General features: G+C 40.1%; 1 protein-coding gene across 1 annotated transcript in view; it reads right to left on the bottom strand.

The window, feature by feature from the left end:
- Nucleotides 1-3,772: 3,772 nt before the first annotated feature.
- Nucleotides 3,773-19,759, bottom strand: part of camk1da (calcium/calmodulin-dependent protein kinase 1Da) — a 50,576-nt gene continuing 34,589 nt past the window's right edge. The window contains exons 4-11 of the mRNA XM_043236798.1: nt 17,121-17,259; nt 16,912-17,038; nt 13,727-13,802; nt 10,599-10,711; nt 10,097-10,175; nt 9,008-9,095; nt 8,650-8,896; nt 3,773-8,152 (exon numbers count right to left, since the gene is read on the bottom strand). Coding sequence (XP_043092733.1) covers nt 8,022-8,152; nt 8,650-8,896; nt 9,008-9,095; nt 10,097-10,175; nt 10,599-10,711; nt 13,727-13,802; nt 16,912-17,038; nt 17,121-17,259 — 1,000 coding nt within the window. The 3' untranslated portion in view covers nt 3,773-8,021. The remainder of the gene's footprint in view (nt 8,153-8,649; nt 8,897-9,007; nt 9,096-10,096; nt 10,176-10,598; nt 10,712-13,726; nt 13,803-16,911; nt 17,039-17,120; nt 17,260-19,759) is intronic.

Raw genomic sequence — 19,759 nt, 5'->3', positions numbered from 1 at the left:
TAAATCAAGGCTGAAGTGGAAGAAATCGTGCATGTGTTAATGCTAAAAAAAATGATGTTTTATAAAATATATATATTTTGAGATATTTTAGACAGCTGGCCTAGCAGCAGAAAGTAATGAGCACGGGGGTGTTGCCAAGATGGCCGCCGGGTGATTTCTTTTAAACACCCTTGTCATGCTTTCATTGAAAACGAATGCATTCATAGACTGGCAGATTTCAGAAAAAAGCTTACGTTTGGACAAAGGGCTTATCGGGCATCTCTTGACTTCAAGTGAACTTCAAGTCAGTGGTGAGTCAAGATGCTTTCATACTAACTGAACTGCGGGATATTGCGTTTAAGGTGTTGAGATTTTGGTTGATTCGATTGGTTGTACCGTTGATGTGGGCTGTCTGGGATATGACCTGCTGAGATGTCTCAATAGCTTGGTGTGTGTGTACGTGAGTGCATGAAATGTCCCACTGTTCTGGAAAACTTTCTTCATTTGTACCCCCAGCGTCTGCTGAAATGCCCTTCAGCATGATTCAAACAAAAACATGAAGATTTTTTAGGGGGCTTAGCAAACTATAACATTAGCATGACTCATAATTTCCCGCTATTAGGTTGGATAGAGAGCGGGTCACATGTTGCGGAGCACACTGACACTGGCTCTCGAGGCGATGCAGTTAGAAGTCATTTATTTTAAGAGGATAATGACAGGGAAACTCTGCTGCTCCCTGCGGCGGCATGAGGGGAAAAACAATGTGTGCTGTCCTCCGGGGAAATCTCGGCGTCTATTTTAAGATGTTCAGGATGTCGGCGTGTAAAATGAAAGTTGGTTTCTGCCCGGTCAGGTCTGCGGAAGCACCTATAGCGCAGCGTTAAGGGTCTGAGTGCATGTGGTGATAGTAAAAGGGAAACTTCTTTCTACTTCGCATTTCTCCTCTCGCTTGCTTCCTAATCTATCTGTCTAGTAAACATGGCGTTGTATATTACTGGCGCTTCGACAAAAAGAGAATAAAAGCGTGTGGTAATGCATGCATTTAAATGTAAGAATAATTTATCTTTTCACATAACGCCATGTTGAATTACGCTTGCAAACTTAGTGGAAGACAGTTGGGGGAAAAAAACGAGAAAAGTATCTTGTACAAAAAAATTTATATAATTTTGCCATACTCAGTTGCCAAAAATTCTTCTTGTTTTAAGCAATGTTTTTTTTAGTAAATGCGTCTTGATTCAAGACATGTTTTTTTTTTACAGTATATTTTGACTGATCTAGTTGCCATTGTCAATGTGTGCATCCACAAGTCATTTTGTCAGAGATTTCATGAGGTTCCTGTTTAGATCTTAACGAAAAACAATTTGAGCCCTGATATTTGATTCTCAAACAAATGACTCTTTCGAACCGATTCTTTTTTTACGTAGTGACTCACAGTAGTTTGAGTCAAATTTGCTCAGTATGAGTATACAGTGTGTGTATATATATATATATATATATATATATATATATATATATATATATATATATATATATATATATATATATATATATATATATATATATATATATTGACGGGAGGAGCCAACGACAGACACAGTGGGCGTGGCGTCAGGCCTCGGAGAGGCTTTTCTTTATTAACAAAATAAATAATAATACAAAATAATAAAGTGTCCAGGGGAAAAGTGTCCAAATAAAAGGGGGGATCTGGTGTCCTCGTCGTGCCGCGGGAAAGTGAAGGTTGAGGCCGTGTTCCAGGGGAAGGGTCCAGGTAAGGGGCGGAGTCCGGCGGTCGCACGCGCTCCCTTTTTCTGGCCCGGGCGCGAGGGGGCGGCGGCTTCTTCCGCGGCGTCTCCGTCGTTTCTTTGCTCCGGCGGCAGAGTGGGATGAGCTGTGTGCTCACAGCCTGGACTACGGGGGTCCCACGACGCACTTCTCGGACGGCGGGGTGAGGTCCATCGCGCACCCTTCCTGGACCCACGAGGACACCAGCGTGCATGCACGGGGGAAGAGACCGGTCTCCCGAGGAGAGACGCGGTCAGGTATTTAACGGCGACGGTGACAAGGCTAATCCCCTTCAGGTGCGCCTCGTCACACGCCGCCAGACCTGACCGATACCACGCCCCTCCTCTCGAACACACCCACTCCCGTCGGGAGCCTGGTGAAGGGCGGCGAATAAAGGACGGGGTGATGGTGACAATAAAGAGGAGGGGCAGCCGACTCGTCACATTCCCCTCCCCAAGCGTCAACCCCGTCAGGCGGTCGCCGCCCACGCAGGAGTGCTACCTTCCTCAACCAGGCTCCAGCGGTCGGAGTGGGCGGGGCAGGGATTCCTCTCCGGGCAACTCCCCTCTCGCACCGGGACAGAGAAACCGGGAATTAGTCGGAATGCTCAACCAGCCACCGGGTAAATGACAGTAAACGCAAGCGTCACTTACCCTTCCTGGTGGCTGGGAGCGAGTCTCCGTTGTTCCTCCGTCCCGGCATGGGTACCAGCGAGAGGGGATGACGTCATCAGATGTCGCCCAACTGTGCCGTCTAAGCTCCGCCTTGCCCGCATTCTCCACCACTGTGACGGGAGGAGCCAACGACAGACACAGTGGGCGTGGCGTCAGGCCTCGGAGAGGCTTTTCTTTATTAACAAAATAAATAATAATACAAAATAATAAAGTGTCCAGGGGAAAAGTGTCCAAATAAAAGGGGGATCTGGTGTCCTCGCAGTGTACGCGAGAAAAGTGAAGGTTGAGGCCGTGTTCCAGGGGGGAAGGGTCCAGGTAAGGGGCGGAGTCCGGCGGTCGCACGCGCTCCCCTTTTTCTGGCCCGGGGCGCGAGGGGCGGCGGCTTCTTCCGCGGCGTCTCCGTCGTTTCTTTGCTCCGGCGGCAGAGTGGGATGAGCTGTGTGCTCACAGCCTGGACTACGGGGGTCCCACGACGCACTTCTCGGACGGCGGGGTGAGGTCCATCGCGCACCCTTCCTGGACCCACGAGGACACCAGCGTGCATGCACGGGGGAAGAGACCGGTCTCCCGGGAGAGACGCGGTCAGGTATTTAACGGCGACGGTGACAAGGCTAATCCCTTCAGGTGCGCCTCGTCACACGCCGCCAGACCTGACCGATACCACGCCCCTTCTCGAACACACCCACTCCCGTCGGGAGCCTGGTGAAGGGCGGCGAATAAAGGACGGGGTGATGGTGACAATAAAGAGGAGGGGCAGCCGACTCGTCACATTATATATATATATATATATATATATATATATGCTAGATCACTGATTATCGTAGTAAGACAGTTGAAAGGGGAATTGTAAAGGTAAGTGGTTTTTTTTAACATATAGTTTATGTGGCATATTCTGTATATACAGTTTTATATTGCCCCTCTTTCTGCTGGAAAAGCAAGTTTACTCAGGCAAAGCATATGTGTGTGTGTGTGTGTGTGTGTGATGTCTGCTAAGCTGGCAGGCAACCTGTACTTTTTGAATATCGAGTAGCTTGGCAAACACCGTCGCCTCCTTGACACGGCTAATGTCTAACACGTTGGCCAGACACACACACAGATGCCCGGGGTCGTACGCGGTCACGCATGGCTGGATGGTTTTCACATGCTCTCTTTCCAGTCTGTTTTGAGTCCGTAACAGCAGGCATCGCCTGAAGCTCTGAGCTGGAGGGAGGCCGGCAACGTCCGGCCCCACTGACCGCTAATGAAAGACCCACTTAAGACTGGATCCAGCGACAGAAAACACGGCTAAACGGGGGTCCGAGAGATACCGAGATGCTTAGCAGGCCATTGAAGACGAATCATGATCATTCAGGATTTATTTAAGGAAAAAAGGAAAGAAAAAGAAAGGAAAAAAATTAAACAATCATTCATTCCCCATTGCTTTACAGCATGGAATATAAACTTTGATATGTGCAGATGATTGTCAAAGGCATTGGATATACAAGCCCCATATCAACAGAAGATCACGTCACAGTAAAGTTAGTATTCGTATGCCACTCCCAAAATATGATCATCATTGTCACATGCATATGAGTATATAATTCACATTTCACTGGGCAACTTTTATTTCGGACAGGTTGTGTCAGAGACGCAGAGATCACAAGGCCTGCATTATCAGAGTTGCATTTTTTAAATATATATTCATATAGATATAGACATATTTCTTCGTACACATAGTTACATGGTGAGGACTTTTGAAAATACGCAAACAATCGGTTGAATCGGAAAGCGCATTTAACATGCTCGCGGTTCTTTTATAAAATCATTCGATGCAGTTGCAAGGTTTTTTTTTTTTTTTTTCTTTCTTAAATTTGCGAGAAGTCGACATTCAAGGGACAAGTTTAAAACTGCACAGTCACTGGGTAGCACAGACACTTGTCAGTCACAGCTTTTTCATCGTAAGAGGCAAAAGTGACGCCTGAGTTGGTAAAAAAAGAGAAAACGTCAGGAAACGATTCGTCCGGAGAAGGTGCATCACAACAGATCGTCGTTAAATATTCACCATGTTGCGCGCGTGAAGTTTGTACAATAGAAACGTTTGATTTTTCTCTGAACGTACGACACTGAGTGAGAGACGGGTTTGTGAATATACATCTGTGTGTGTGTGTGTGTGTGTTACAGTCAAGTGTGGCCCGATAACTGCAGAGAAAGGCAGTGTTTAGAGAACGAAATGAGACACGCAAGGGACACACTAACATCTCCTCAGGGACAACATGATAGACACGTCACAATCACAGTCTATTTACAAAGCCTTCGGACGCACGGAGTGATTCGCTCTGGACGCAGACAGACCACAGTGATGCTGTAATCGAAGTGAACCGAAACATCGCTCCCCTCTGACCTTCACTGCGCTCGCTGATCGATCCGAGTGTGTTTGTGTGTGTGTGTGAGCCATGGCACATGTGTGTGCATTTCATTACTACGGTAACGTTTTTGATTGTTAGATTTCAAATACATTTAGGTTTGGCTTGCAGTGGCAGTAGCTATATTATTTATCTTTGTTCAAAACACCCCCTTATTTTGGTTTATACTTTTTTTTTTGTGGGTTTTAAAAAAATCGAAACCAGCATATCGGACAGATTTCCTGCATTTTACACCCATAAATACACACAGAAGAAAGTGGCACTTACGAACACGTACTACGTGGACACTGAAGCCAAAAGTGTTAAGCCCTGTTACCACAGAAAATCATTTCCAGTCGTCCGTCAGTTTATAAAAAAAACGAGCAAAAATGACATTTATAGTAGAATAGGCAAGAAACGGCAATGAAATAAATGTCATGTACACTCATTTTATTTATTTTCTTCGACATAACCGGAATGCGTGTTACAAAAAAAGAGAAAATAATAATTTCACACTTTCTACGTCAACATTTTAATTCAATGCCATTTCTTTACAGTTTGAGAGGTTTGCTATCAGCTTTTTGTGCTGTTTCTACATCAAATATTTTTCATGCACAGTTTTCGAAGAATGAAACTAGCTGGAAAAATTGCTTGCGAACGATGCGTCACAAATAAAAAATACGGTAAATTTAATACAATATGCACAACGGTAACGTAAAGGTTTACATGACTGAACTTGTAGAAAATATGTATTTAAGATCAAACTGCCACTGTCAACTAGGTGAATAACTAGCTCAGATAACATATTTTTAAAGAAAAATTAATAGATGCGCTTTAAGAAAAGTCCTTTCTAGTTGACTTTTATTCTTAGAAAGTAAGAGACCAATTGAAATGATTTCCTGCGGTAGTCAACATTATGCCACAGATACCATCAAAAGAGCTCAACATTCATTTAATCAACTGTTACTTTTACGCTTGCAGCGTAAACGGCTCTGAATGAAACAGAAATGTGCAGTATGGTTCGCTCTCAAAGAAAACGGCTTCCGTGACATACAAAATCGTAACGTCGCCCCAGTTTCGTGAGATTACGAACTCCTCTCGAGTGTGAAAATGAAGACAAAATGGTGCATGCATGACCTGACTGAAAAATAAACCCATTAGCTCAAACCCCTCACGGTGAAGCGCCGCCCACACCGAGACAAACATTCAGGATGAAACTAATGGGAAATGCATGAAGATATTCGATGGCACTTTGGAAAATGTCACACACTCCTAAATCTTGTCCGTAGACGAGGTTCCCTCCTGTGATATTAACAAACCATAAAGGGCAAAGAAGACATCAGTCACTTTAAAAACCCGACAGGACATAATAAGCAGAGCAGGTCGGGGACAGAAGACCAGTCACCCATCAATAAGGAAGTGTAAAAACCTTAACTTAGCCCTTAAACCAATGCTAGAAATTCAGACACTTTGAGTCGTGCTGGAAAGATGCTAAAAGTCACTGAAAGTTATGCTGCGTTCGAGTCAGAATTACGCATAATGATGACTTTACTGCAAAATATATAACAGCCACATTAAATAGCCACTTTTTTTGCAAAATCAGGAAGAGTGAAGAAAGTACACCATGATATGCTGGCTTAAACTACCTCTTTAAAGTGAAGTTTCTATGCCACTAGCATCACTAAATGTTGCAGAAATAGTAACCGGTTTCGTAAACACTCCTCCGTCTCCCATTGGCCGAATGAAACAGTCAGTCCCGCCCTTAACTTGTGGAATAGAGTGCAATAATCCCATTCATTTTCTCCATTTAAGAGTTATAAGCCAAGTAGTTTGAAAGCGCAGATCAGTCATTAGCATTAGTGGTTTACGGGAGTGTAGTTTTTTTTTCAGAATCATGTAGTTTTTCACCAGAATGTTGAAATAATGCTATTGATAAGCGTAAAAAAATACCATTGATAAACAACCAGTAGGCGATTAAAGGCTTAAAATCTCTAATGGAGAAAACCGATGGCATTTACTTCCAGACCCTGACTCTTGCTCTCTATTAGGAGGTTGTTATCACTGTAGGCTAATTCCGAAATGGCATGAACGTAGCATAACATATCAGTAGTCCAGCATGGTCAAATTTTCATACAATCGTGAGAGTTAAACAGCTGTCCATCATCGTAATCAACATTTTTGACATTATTCCAGCCGGAATGAGACGATCTCAAACCATGGAGGCGTTACTAAAGATACCATCATTAAGTTGCCCAGTGCAGCTGCGGAATTCCCTGAGAACTCGTACACTGGGCGTAGAAAGACGCTGCCATGGCTTTTCGGGAGATTTGAGTTGCGTATTAACAGTTATACTTTATTCAATAACTAACACTGACTGTCTGTGTGTATTTAAAGTCACGTTTGAAGCAGAAACACGTTTTTCTCTCTGCTTTAAAAGAAAAAAGTCCAGTAAAGTAAGATAACGGTCAAACATATTGCATGTTTTAACAGATATCTCGAACTTCCCAAAGCTAAAACACGACGGCGAGGTCGCAAATCGGTAATCTCCCATTTCGTAAAACGCTACCTGTTCTCTCGTACAAATGTGCAAACATAAGTCTCGACTCGGAAAATGTCGCAAAACAGTCTAACGTGATTATTAAAAGCACTTCTGCAGGTCAGCGTGACGCATCAGTGGAAAAACCCCCGAAAGATTAAAATGGTAGCTAACGAGAAATACCGTAAATCGTGAGTAGATAGAGAAAGTAAAGAGGGAAGAGCTAGACATGTTACGATATAGTAAGAAGAATCATTTGACATTGGTGCCGTCCTCCTATAAGGGCGGACGTGATCATGCACACGCTTTCGCACCTAAACCTCTGCATTCTTCGTTTTTTTTTCCTTTTTTTTTGATGGCTGGCGAGGTTCGTAGCACATTCATAGCAAAGACATCATAGTTCTGTCCAGCCGCACGAATTCACTTCTCAAATTGGAAGCCTTCTGCTGGAAATCCCCATCTCCTGCCGCTGCATGCATTGCACCCTCTAGTGGCCTGGAGGTTAAATGGCAGGAGTGCGTTAGGCGCGCGCAGTGTTTTGAGCCTCTCGGTGGTTGCTATGGCGATGGGTCAGTCCTCTGCCTTATTGGACGGCAGGGCGGGGAGTGGGCTGAGGGGCGGGGCTCACAGGGCGGTGGCCTCCCAGCTCTCTCCCCGCAGAACCTGGCGTCACTTGGTCCCAGTTAGCACTGTGCTCACCGACGCAACTGAGGGAGGGAGGGGCCTGCAGGGCTCCGCCCCTGAGGCAGAGGAGGAAGCAGCTGATGCCAGGGAACAGGAAGTGTGGGGAGGGGCAGTACCTAGAAATCCAGATCCATCAGTTAGTGCATTTATGTTTAGTAAGAACTAGGGTTAGGCAATTACAGCAGAAATTATACTTAATTTAACATTATTCAGCTATTCTAGATGCTTTTCTGCATCTGAACATTTATTATATTTGGTTTTAAATGACTTTTTTTTTTACTTCAAATGGCTTAAAATCTCTGCCTATTGTGTGACAATACAAATTGAATAATGATAATAACGTGAAGATACTGTCCATGATTAATAACTCCCACAATCTGCTTGTTCATATTAGAGAGAAAAAAAACAAATAAATAGAAGAAAATTAAAATAAATAGAAGATAGATAAAGTTAAATACAATATACATAATTCACCAATATATTAGTAAATAACAACAACAACAAAAAAAGTTAGCATCTTGACAGGAGCGGGTCTAAAACTGTTGGTTAAGGACATTTTAAATAAAAAACGCAATATCCATGTTGATGAATATGATACATGACTGATACTTACAGTCTTTGCGTGGTATAGAGGTGCTTCCTGTGGCCATATCGTTAATGAGCACGGCGTTTGCGTTGGTAGCCGGTTTGTGGTTTTGGGTGGAGTTTGGTGTGGTGTTGGGCGGTAGGTTTGGAGTCTGGTTGGCGTTCAGTATGCGGTTTTGGTTGGCGTTGTTTGACTGGTCCATGCTGCTCCCCATGCTACTGCCCAACTGCAGTCTTCTCATGTGGCGAACCACGGCCGTGGCGTTGAAGGCTTGCTGATTTGCGGAGAGACGAGAACTCAAGGTCAAAGAGAAGCAAAACGAGGCCCAAGACCTACAGTACTCTAAGCTACCATTTAGTTCTGCAAAATTGTCACTTCTACTTACTCTCCATTTGCTTTTTGCAAAGTTTTTGCGCATTTGTCGACTGACAGACTCGTGGATGTTCTTGCAGAGCGCAGTGTCTCCCGCGATCCTGAAAAGCGAAGCGACAAAATCAAAACTTTGCACCCTTGTTCACCTCTTCACTTCGTCCTGTCCTCTTAAGTAGCACTTTGATTTACTCCAAAGTGTGTAAATTCCCTACGGTTTCCGATCCTTCGGCTCGGTTCTCCAGTATTTCAGACTCCAGTGTTTGGTAAAGGCTTGTTAAAGGTGCCTGTAGAGGATGTGCTAATTGCCGATTAGCGCTTTGGAATACATAATGTGAGATTAGGCGCAGCGTCTTAATTGGCTAGCGTTTATTCAGTAGCTTTCCTCCTGCCCTTGAGAGAGATCTTGCTGCATGATAATAGAGAGACTGAATTCAGCCTGATACTCGGAGCGTACACGCAATCCCCGGCTGACGCAGACAGCGTCTCAATCTAATACCAATGAAACTCTGCACTAATAACGAGAAATGAAGTTCTCTAAATGCTGTTTATAGGGTCACAGTTTAATTGTTCTGGTAAAGCTTAAGGGTCTTTGAGGACCTGAAAGAGAGTCCAATAATATAAAAGTAAATCATAAAGAACAATAATTTGCAGGGACCTACTTCACAAAAGTACCTTTGTTAAATCTATTATTTAAACATCACCTACAGCTCAGCTAATGTACTATTTTATTAGTAAGAACAGCTGTTTATTATTGTTGTTATCAATAATAATGAATATGTAAATACATGTGCATTTAATACTATTATTATTATTTTATATAACAAAGTTACCGGTTTATTGTTGAAAGGACTTTTGACTGTAAATTTATCTTGTCATTAATTTTAACATTGTTGCTCTACAATAAAATGATTTTCAACTAAATTATTGTTTAAATAATAATAATAATAATAATAATAATAATAATAATAATAATAATAATAATAACTATACATTATTATTTGACTAAAATGACTGTTTTATTTTGTAAAATTATTAATAATAATAATAATAATAATAATAATAACAACAATCTATTTAATAAATCAGGAAAATACTGACTTACCAGGGATGTCGAAGGGCCTGTTCACATGTGTATCGCTTTGTCGGGTCCTTTTCCATCAAACAACTGATGAAGTCTTTTGCTGTACATTTAAATATAAAAATGATGAAAACCATTTAAAAAAATGCATAACACACATCAGTACGCTGACGTTTCAAGGCATCATATTTGCCGTCTACACTGCGAACCTACACTATGCCACATTCCTCCTGTTGGTGAGATAAATCTGAGAGTTTGAGTTTTATCAGTGGAAAGACTGACAGCAAAATTTGGATTCATTCACAGTTCCCTGATTTGTAGGTTGGAAGGATTTCATAGAGCTAATGCCCGTGGTGTTTACTGAATGCCAGACGCGGCACTCAGAGTTTCCTGTAAAACATTTTTCCTCTTTTGCTGGCAGCATTTGAAGTTACTGATAGATGAGTGAGTGAGTGTGTTATAGATTAAACGCCTATAAACCAGACCAAGATGTGCTTCTTTTCTGCACTTCCCAGAGAGGATATACCTGAATCAGATATATCATCCCAGTACGGCGCGTCGAACTCGTAGTCCGCTTTCAGGATCTGCTCAAAGAGTTTGGAGTCATTCTCGTCATAAAAGGGAGGGTAACCACACAATCTGTAAGAAAACAGAAGTTTATTGTATCATCCTTCCATATTACAGCTCATTCAAAGTGTGAATGTAATCAAGCGAGCTCTTTTCAAAGAAAGATCATATTTGTCAAGCTCCCAAATATCAACAATGAAAGCTTTACAAAAGTGGCCCACGTTACAACATAGCATCGAAACACTGTAATGCAAAAGTCATTAGGACTGCTTTTATATACTTGTTTTGTCATATTGATGATAAGTGTCGCATAAATAATGCCAGATTTTCACTTCGAAGTGAACGATCCCTTTAGATTATCGCCGTGATCCTCTGAAAACACGTCAGCTCACACCTTGATTCAACGGTTAAACGTTACGCTTCGTAAATAAGCGTAAATAAACCCCATGGGCTGGAAATCTGAAAAGAAAGACAGCTGATTAAAGCTGATCAACGTAAATCAAATTTCCACAACACATCTCTTGGAATGTTTTTCTCCTCCCATCATCAAAGCCATTAAAATACCTTTCCTCGTGGGGAACGGAGGCAGTGGGGGAGAAAGGGATGGTAATTTTCTGCCTGATTTCGACCCCATTAGCTTTGTGTTTTTCTCTCTTCTCGTTGGGTTAGCTAATCAGACGCTAAGAGAATTAGCTACGGTTTCGGCCGGTTGTCACTGCAATAATCACACCTGAGAGGAGGCCAACCATCCATAAGATCAGACTCCAAGCTCTAGCGGACAGCTGGCTCCGAGAAAGAGGTGGGCAGAGGCCCTTGTCGGGAGTTATTGTAGCATTATTTATACACTTGTATGCTTATCAATATTCGGAATTTGCTTTTAGTTTTATTAGAATTTTCCAGTTTCGTGATTTTTGCTTTTTTTTTAGCGTTAGCGTCTCTCTTTCAGCAATTAGTCATAAAGAGGCCACTTTTCACAAACCTTTTATATGTTTGCTTGTTGTTTAAGTTCGTGAAAATAATTCACGAACAGCTGCTAAAACATCTCAGTAATTCACAAGATGACTCCAGTCCGTCAATTAATGTCATTAGACATGAAAGGCTGTTTTTGTAATAAAGAAATCTATCATTGAGACATTTTAACTTTTCCATAATCCTATAATAATGCTTCTTTCAGTTGATCTGTGTTTCAGTCTTGATCTGTGCATATTTCTCTCCTGATTCAGAAGAGATCAAGAGAAAACGGCATTATGGCGAAAGGATTTGTATTTTAGCCGAAAGTAACAGTTTGAAGTTATATGTTAATGAAGGATTTATTTCATACAAACATGCAGCTTTTCACGTACAATATGTTATTGTGGATTATTGCGACGTCTCATTCTGACGGCACCCATTCACTGCAGTGAACTGGTGCTATATTTCTCCAAATCTTGGATCTTGGATGGCCTCAGAGAGAGCAGGTTTTTAGTCGGTTTTATTTTTGGGTGACGTACTTTTTAAATTGCGAGAGTTAAACAAGCAAGTTAACGCTAACCGTTAATGAACCAAGTGAACACCGTAAACAAACTCGTGAATATTTGGGATCAGGGCAGCTGTGAGTGGGAGTGATGGGAACGACAGCTTCAGCAGTTTGTTGACAGACAGTGTGAGTGTTTGTGTTGGTGCAGGAGTCGCCCCAGAGCAGCCCGGGATCGAAAGACCAAAACGAAAGACAATTGACTCGGATGTACACAGAGAACGGCAGTGGACTGAGATATGAAGAGGTGACGAGGCACTTGTTTTCATGTCGGTTTGTCTCCACTTAGTGCTAATGCTAATTTCACAGGCAGAGAAGCACAGATGGCCACAGCACATGTGAAATGTACAGCTTTTATGACACACTCTCGGTGTCCTTATGAACGTTCCCACACTAAGAAAAAGAAGAAAACATACAGAGGGAGAAAGAGAAGGTGAAATGAAAATATCACAGTGGTATTGGAATTATTTAGTTTTAATTTTTTTTGGGACAATGTACTTGTAGTGTAAGGGATGATTACCATACATATTTAGCTGGAAAATTATATCAAGAAAAGTCATAATATGACCTTTCTTAAGACTTAAGTTATATCCTTCTTGATGAAACGGTTCAAGCTGTCTGTTCCAAATGAATCAATTCTTGATCTTGATTCTGGGAGCGAGTCATCATTCTCACAAATGTATTTTTTTTTAATATATATAAAAATTGACTATATAGTTTGGATAAATAATAGATATCACTGTCCTATATTATTGGCAAATATATGGGAAATATGGAGAAAAATATGAGAAAATCCTGTTTTTATCAATTGCTATATTGTTTCAAATAACTGCAAAAATTGTTAGTTCGGTCAAATGATTAATCACACCCAAAATAAGTTTTTCTTTACACAATATATTTGTTCACTGTGTATATTTATTATGTGTGTATATAAATACAAACATATTTAAGAAAAAAAACATTTTTATATATGAAATAATTTCTATATAAAATATAACACATTCAATATATAAATGCATTTACATGTAAATAAATATAAATAAATATATGCTGTATGTGTGTGTGTTTGTAACAGTACAAACACAAATTATGTTAAGGAAAAAAATTATTTTGGTTGCAATTAATTGCGATTAATCATTTGACAGCACTAATTTTAATATAAAACTTGCTAATATCATATAATTATTTAAATCAACAATTTTCATATGAGTATCATGACATTAGCATCTCATACTCTCATTGTGTACCATGGTAACACCGCAGTGTTTACTGGTAAGAAAGCGTTTCCATCTGCTGAGGAACCAGAGAAAGTCCAGAAATCTTCCATTAATCAACATCTGAAATATTTGTGAGACGCAAACTCTCTCTTTTCTGTTTTAATGACTCACTCAAACTGCACCACAACAATAAGCCCGTATAAGGAGTTTGAGTAAAGTGGGGCACAACATCTGTAGCTCATCTGGAGAGATGGGTCATTTACTCAGCGCTCCACTGACGCTTTTCTTCTGAAAGTTTCGTTCAAGCATTCCCCGGCTTATAAATGAAAGGTCGAGTGTGGCATTGTGGGTACTCACAGGATGTAGGCAATGACTCCGATAGACCAGCAGTCCACGGCTTTGCTGTACGGCTTCTGGGCGAGAACCTCTGGAGCTGAGAAGCGAGAAAGAATCGGATCAGATCCGACCGAGATGAATCGCGTCACGCCTGACGTCACACTTTCTGTCTCTCGCCGCTACATAAACGTAATGACTTGAACGTGTTTTGTTAGTAAACATGCGAGTGCGGGTTTCTGGGAAAGCAGACGAGCGTAGAAATCACGAAAAGGGCACTCAATTTACCATCTTTCTGAGACGCACACCTTCACGCGCACTCGCATGCTCATAATCCTGTTACTCTCCACAGGAGTCCGTCTAAATTTATTCTATTATTCTCCTCTAGACGTTTTCTTCCTCCCTTCAGGAAACGAGCTTTCACTCGCGGCACAAAAGCTTCGCTTCTGTGGTTTAAGGGCTTACTGGAGTCGTCTATTGTGTGTGTGTGCGTGCCGGACTAGTCTGTTACCCCGTGAAAGCTGTGCTTCGAGAAGCCCTTCAAACGAGCACATTTCCATCAGAAATGACAGAAACCGTGTGACCTTTAAACAACGGCTCTTAAAACAAACACACAGGTAGCAGTGATGAGAAAGACGCTTTTAACCTGTAGCTTGCTAGGCTACAAGCGATGCATAATTCATCAAACACTTCAACTAAAGCCAAGCTGCGGCTTGACAAAAAGAGCTGCATTATAGCTATTTACAAGGGCTATGTATTCGGGGGAAAAAAAGACACAAGGAGGTTGTGTTATGTATTAAATATTCATAATACATTTACTGTAGTTCAAAAACTATGACACTGTTTAAAACTATATAAAAGTCGGTAGTTAAGCTTCACTTAAGTTGGCAGGTTTGATCCATTTCTTTGAATCGGTTTAAAATGTTTCACTGAATAAAATCAAATATGATTTAATATGATATCTGGTCAGATAACTGTTTAATTTAAACATCTAATATCTGATACTCTACTATAGAAAGGATGAACTCTCAATTAGGAAGACCACACCAAACTCAAACACGGTGATAAAACAATATACCAATTTGAAACAACCCGAGGAACAGAAATAATACATATTAATTTATTAATAATAAATGTAGATATTAGCACATATTAGTGACCGCTTAAGTACCTCTATTTCTGAGAGTGTTCTTAGAATAGCAAGTTACATATTTAACAATTGTGACAATATCTTTAAATCCTGAAAATTAATTTTTTTTTAAGTGGTATAGAAAAAAATGGTTAAACTAAGAAATTGTGAGATTAAAAAGTCACATTAAAATTTTTTTATATTATTATTATTACTATTATGAGGAAAAACCGTGACTGATCTGGAACTCATTACAAAAGCCGTCTGTAATGGTGAAAAGTTACTCAGTTTTTTTATTCCTGCAAGTACACAAACTGGTGCACTCGGGCTTCTTTTACAGTTTAATTGAGTACGCGCAAACCAAACCTGCTTCGGTTCATCTCCCTATGAAAATTAAACGGTTCGTTCCTGTCTCAGGACTGCAGGAATGGACGTTTTCCAAGACGGGCTATTTTGAGGCTATGATCAATATAATCCCATCATCGCATCTGAAGTGTCTACTAAAGAGATGTGTGTGTGTGTGTGTGTGTGTGTGTGTGCATGAGACAGACGGTGAAGCAAAAATAGGGAGAAAGACGAGGAGCTAAAGGATAGAAAACGATGACGGCGGTTGATCCTTAAATTTGATTCGGAGAGCTCGGTGTGAGATTGTTACCATTTAAAGACAAAAAGAGGGCATTCCAGACGCACACACTCATACAAACACACACTGAATGCATGCCTGTGTGCTGCTCTCATTCAGCTCTAGTGTTTCCATTGAGGAGAAAGCTCACGCAAAGCAGAGTCTGACCCCGCTCCAGGAAGCAACTGGTTGAAGACTCATTTTATAGCCGCCACAGCGCCGCTTAAACACAGTTACCATGGAAACCTGCCCGTAAAGACTGCCTTAAACACACATGCATGAAGAGGCATGCAAGAAACTCAACCCTGCTGAGACTCACACCCTGGTGACTTTACTCTGGTTTAGTTACGGTGTGTGATGGAGGTATTTCAACCATATGACTCTAAAATTTGACTTTCACAGGTACTACACTTGTAAGTTAAATCAATTAGTTTCTGCCATTTCTTAAACTTGTTTATTTATTTATTTATTAATCTCAGTTGTCCATTTCTCCAGAATTTCTTCAATACTTCACTAAATTAACACAGTTAATGTATTATGAACAAATATTAGTTCAACCCAGATTTAAAAAAAAAATGCTGTAAGATGGTTAACTAATGTTAACAAACTCCTTACTGTAAAGTGTTACTGATATACTGTTGTTGTTATTATTATTATTATTATTATTATTCGATATGCTGTTTTTTTGTAGTTATGATTCAACAGTCACGTTGTATGAATTAAAATTCCATTGTACTTCCATCTGATACCACCTATTGTTATTTTAGTTGTAATATATTCTAGTATATTAATAATATTATTTATTTTTATTTTTATTAGCTTTGACTATGCTGTCATAGTGGGTGTTAGTGGTTTATTGTTTTTTTATTATTATTAGTTATTTTAAGCTTTTTTTTTTTTTTTTATTTTAGTCATTTCTGTACTCAAACCTTATTTCAGACAACATTTTAAATTTTCTTTTAGGTTTTTCATTAAATATGTATATTTAATATGAACGTTAATTATATTATTATATATTGTAACATTTATAATATTTATATTTGAAAATAGTTCATGATATTATTTATATTTTACTTGGATTTCTTTTTCATTTCAATACTTATATTTTATTTTAGCTTCAATTTCAGTTAACAAAAGCTATATTTAATAGCAACATTTCTGAACATATGATAAGTTACTTTTCTAATGCAATATTTTCTAAACTGTGTGTGTTTACTGAGCATGCAGCATCACATACAGCCATGTTGGCTCAGAGTGCCGCGGTAGCTCTAATCACAGGGGAAAAGCAGGCGACTCAGGGGCAGTTCTGTCAGTATGAGATAAGAATAAGCTTCAAGTGCATATACAGGCCGCACACAAATGAACCGACACATGCAGTCACTCTTAATAGCTAAAATAAATACAGTACATGTACGCATCTACAAAATCACGATCTCTCTTTCATATCTAAACTCTTACCCACGTATCCCGGCGTTCCGCAGGCTGTGGACATGACATCACCCGTCCCCTCCATTTTGGACAAACCGAAATCACTAATCATGATCTTTGAGCCATCTTGAGGGTTGAAATAGAGCAGGTTCTCTGGCTGAAGAGAGAAAAGGGACTCGTATTGAACTCAAACGTGTCAAACCGGAGCAGAACTGTGAATGTGGTTGTGTTTCGCTCACCTTTAGATCTCTGTGTACGATGCCCATACTGTGGAGGTAGTTCACGGCATCTAGTACTTGTCTGATAAGCGTGCTGGCATCTTTCTCCGTGTAGAAACCTTTCTCCACGATCCGGTCGAACAACTCGCCTCCAGACACACTGCAGAAAGTGAGAGAGAGAGACCACAACAAAGAGCACATTAAAAATGATTCATATATACATTGAAATCTTTAGCGGTCATGTGTGTCCTAACGCAGCACGAATGCTGGGCTGTAATTGATGTGAACTGCCCTGTGGGGGGTGCTGCATGTCGACTAGATCAGACAAGCCCACCACAGTGCAACTGGTCTGAATGCAGGACTTTATCTCGTCCTTGTTAGTGCTGAGACCAAGCCGTCACACAATTGAGCCTCGGTGACTTTTTGGCCTCTTGATCTCCTACGCCTGCATTAGCCAGTCGTTTTTATGTAAATTCAAACTGTACCACGTGCAATTAGGCAAATTTAGGCTCAAAGCTAGGGAGCGCAGGCGAGCATATTAATGCTTATTGAAAGTCGGAGGCTGGACTTGGTGTGGTCTGACCAGGGGTTGTTTTCAAACTAATAAGATCATAGCGCCCCCTTTTGGATGCAGTTGCTTTTGCTCACAGTTTTTATAATGAGCATTATAAAAAAAACGGATGCATGCGATAAATAACTAATAAGAGTTTCGTGCTGCCTAGTTTATCTTTTGTTCTGTGCAGGTCGAAGCTGAAGCAAAGATTCATGTGAAAAACCGCCCATGAATTTATGTTGAAAAGTTTATTCTGGATGAAGCAGCAGCTTTGACTACACTCTTAAAAAGAAAAGTTCATTATGGACGTTGATGGTTATATAAAAAAAACTTTACATTGGACAAGAATATTTTTAAAATGGAAAAAGGTTCTTCAGACTATTAAAATGTTATTTTTGTTCTTTTAAGAACTGTTCTCTAAAGGTTTTTTGAACACACACACACACACACACACACACATATATATATATATATATATATATATATATATATATATATATATATATATATATATATATATATATATATATATATATATTAAATATAAATAAATAAGCAGTGTGCATTGGAGAAAAAAATAAAATAAAAAAAAAATATATATATATATATATATATATATATATATATATATATATATATATATATATATATATATTTATTTATTTTTTTTTTTTTTTTTTTTCTCCAATGCACACTGCTTATTTCAAGCCTTACTGACTCCTGCCAGCCTGAGTTATGATTTATATGGACCTTTGCAGGGAAGAAAACCATAGAGACCTTTTGGACTTTAATTAATTCGAACACTCCTTCCCTACGTCCTCGTGAAGCACCATTTCAGTTGTAGTGAATGGATTTACAGCACTCTCTGCAGCAGTGTGCAGACGCCCTCAGTCCGTCCCTTTCTCTCTGTCCTCATCTAGTCCTCATATCGCTCGTTCCACTGCCGTAAATCGTGTCACACTGTGCAGTTGTGCCTGAGGATCTAACATGCATGAAGAAAACGGTCCGTATCGGATTGAAGCACGCTTGCGCACAACGCTTTCGTGAAGAGTGAATTATGAAAAGAGTTTCTAAACGGCATCTGCGAGATCATACAGAAAGCAGATTGGTACTGTTTAAATATTCATCTCAACACCATATGCCAAAATGTTCTCCATGTTTCTCTCAGCGACACACACACACACACACACACACACACACACTGGCGCAACCTATTAACAGGGAAAAGAGGGGCAGGCTCCCGGCCAACTATCAAATTAACGCTCTGGAATTCAAATTCTAATGCGGTTTCCAGGGGCGAAATGAGGACGGAAAATAAATGTTTGTTTCCACTAATCCGCCTAACTTCCCTCTCGTCTCCGCATCATCAGCGTTTAAAGTTGAAATGAAATCAGAATTGACCCCGTTTATGCCGTTGTCTTCGTAATCTCTCATGAAAATGTAATAACAGGCTCCGTCCCTGAACCGAATTTCCTTTTCAGCTGACGTCAGCAGCGAACCCTGCCCTGCAACCACCTGCCATAGAAACCACTTTCCACGATCATGTCAGTCGGCGATGGCTAAAGTACTGTGGTCCAACGCACTCACTTTTCTTATCTTGCAGATATGGACACGATCATTCGGGTTTTTGAATACACAACCGACAGGGAAGCAACATCATAAATGACCTCTACGTAAAGATTATTCCAGGATCAATGATAGCTCTATCCGTATAAGTTAATCTAAAGCGTATTGATGGGCACAAAATGATTTGGATTGATGCCCCTTTTACTGAATAAAAAAATAAAACCAAAAAAAAAGTGAGATATTGTTACTATGATAGTGTTAAAATACTCACAAGACGTAACCAAAATGCAGGTTAACGCGGTTTTATATGAAAAAAATCACTTATTGATCATTTTTGTGCCAAGTTATATCTAATTTTACTGTGCCCATGACAATATAACTCCTAAAATTACTTAAAAAATAATGTTATTAATGTAATTATTTTAACAGCTCACATAATGCATACGTTTTAACAGAAAAATTATTAACTTGGAAATACACTACTGTACAAAAAATGCTAACCCTGGCTTAATTTATTTAATCACAAACACTGTAAAACAGT

This window comes from Puntigrus tetrazona, chromosome 4 (genome assembly GCF_018831695.1).
Source record: "Puntigrus tetrazona isolate hp1 chromosome 4, ASM1883169v1, whole genome shotgun sequence".
NCBI lineage: Eukaryota > Metazoa > Chordata > Actinopteri > Cypriniformes > Cyprinidae > Puntigrus > Puntigrus tetrazona.
The sequence above is the reverse complement of the archived record's forward strand: the minus strand, read 5'-3'. Positions and strand labels throughout refer to the sequence as shown.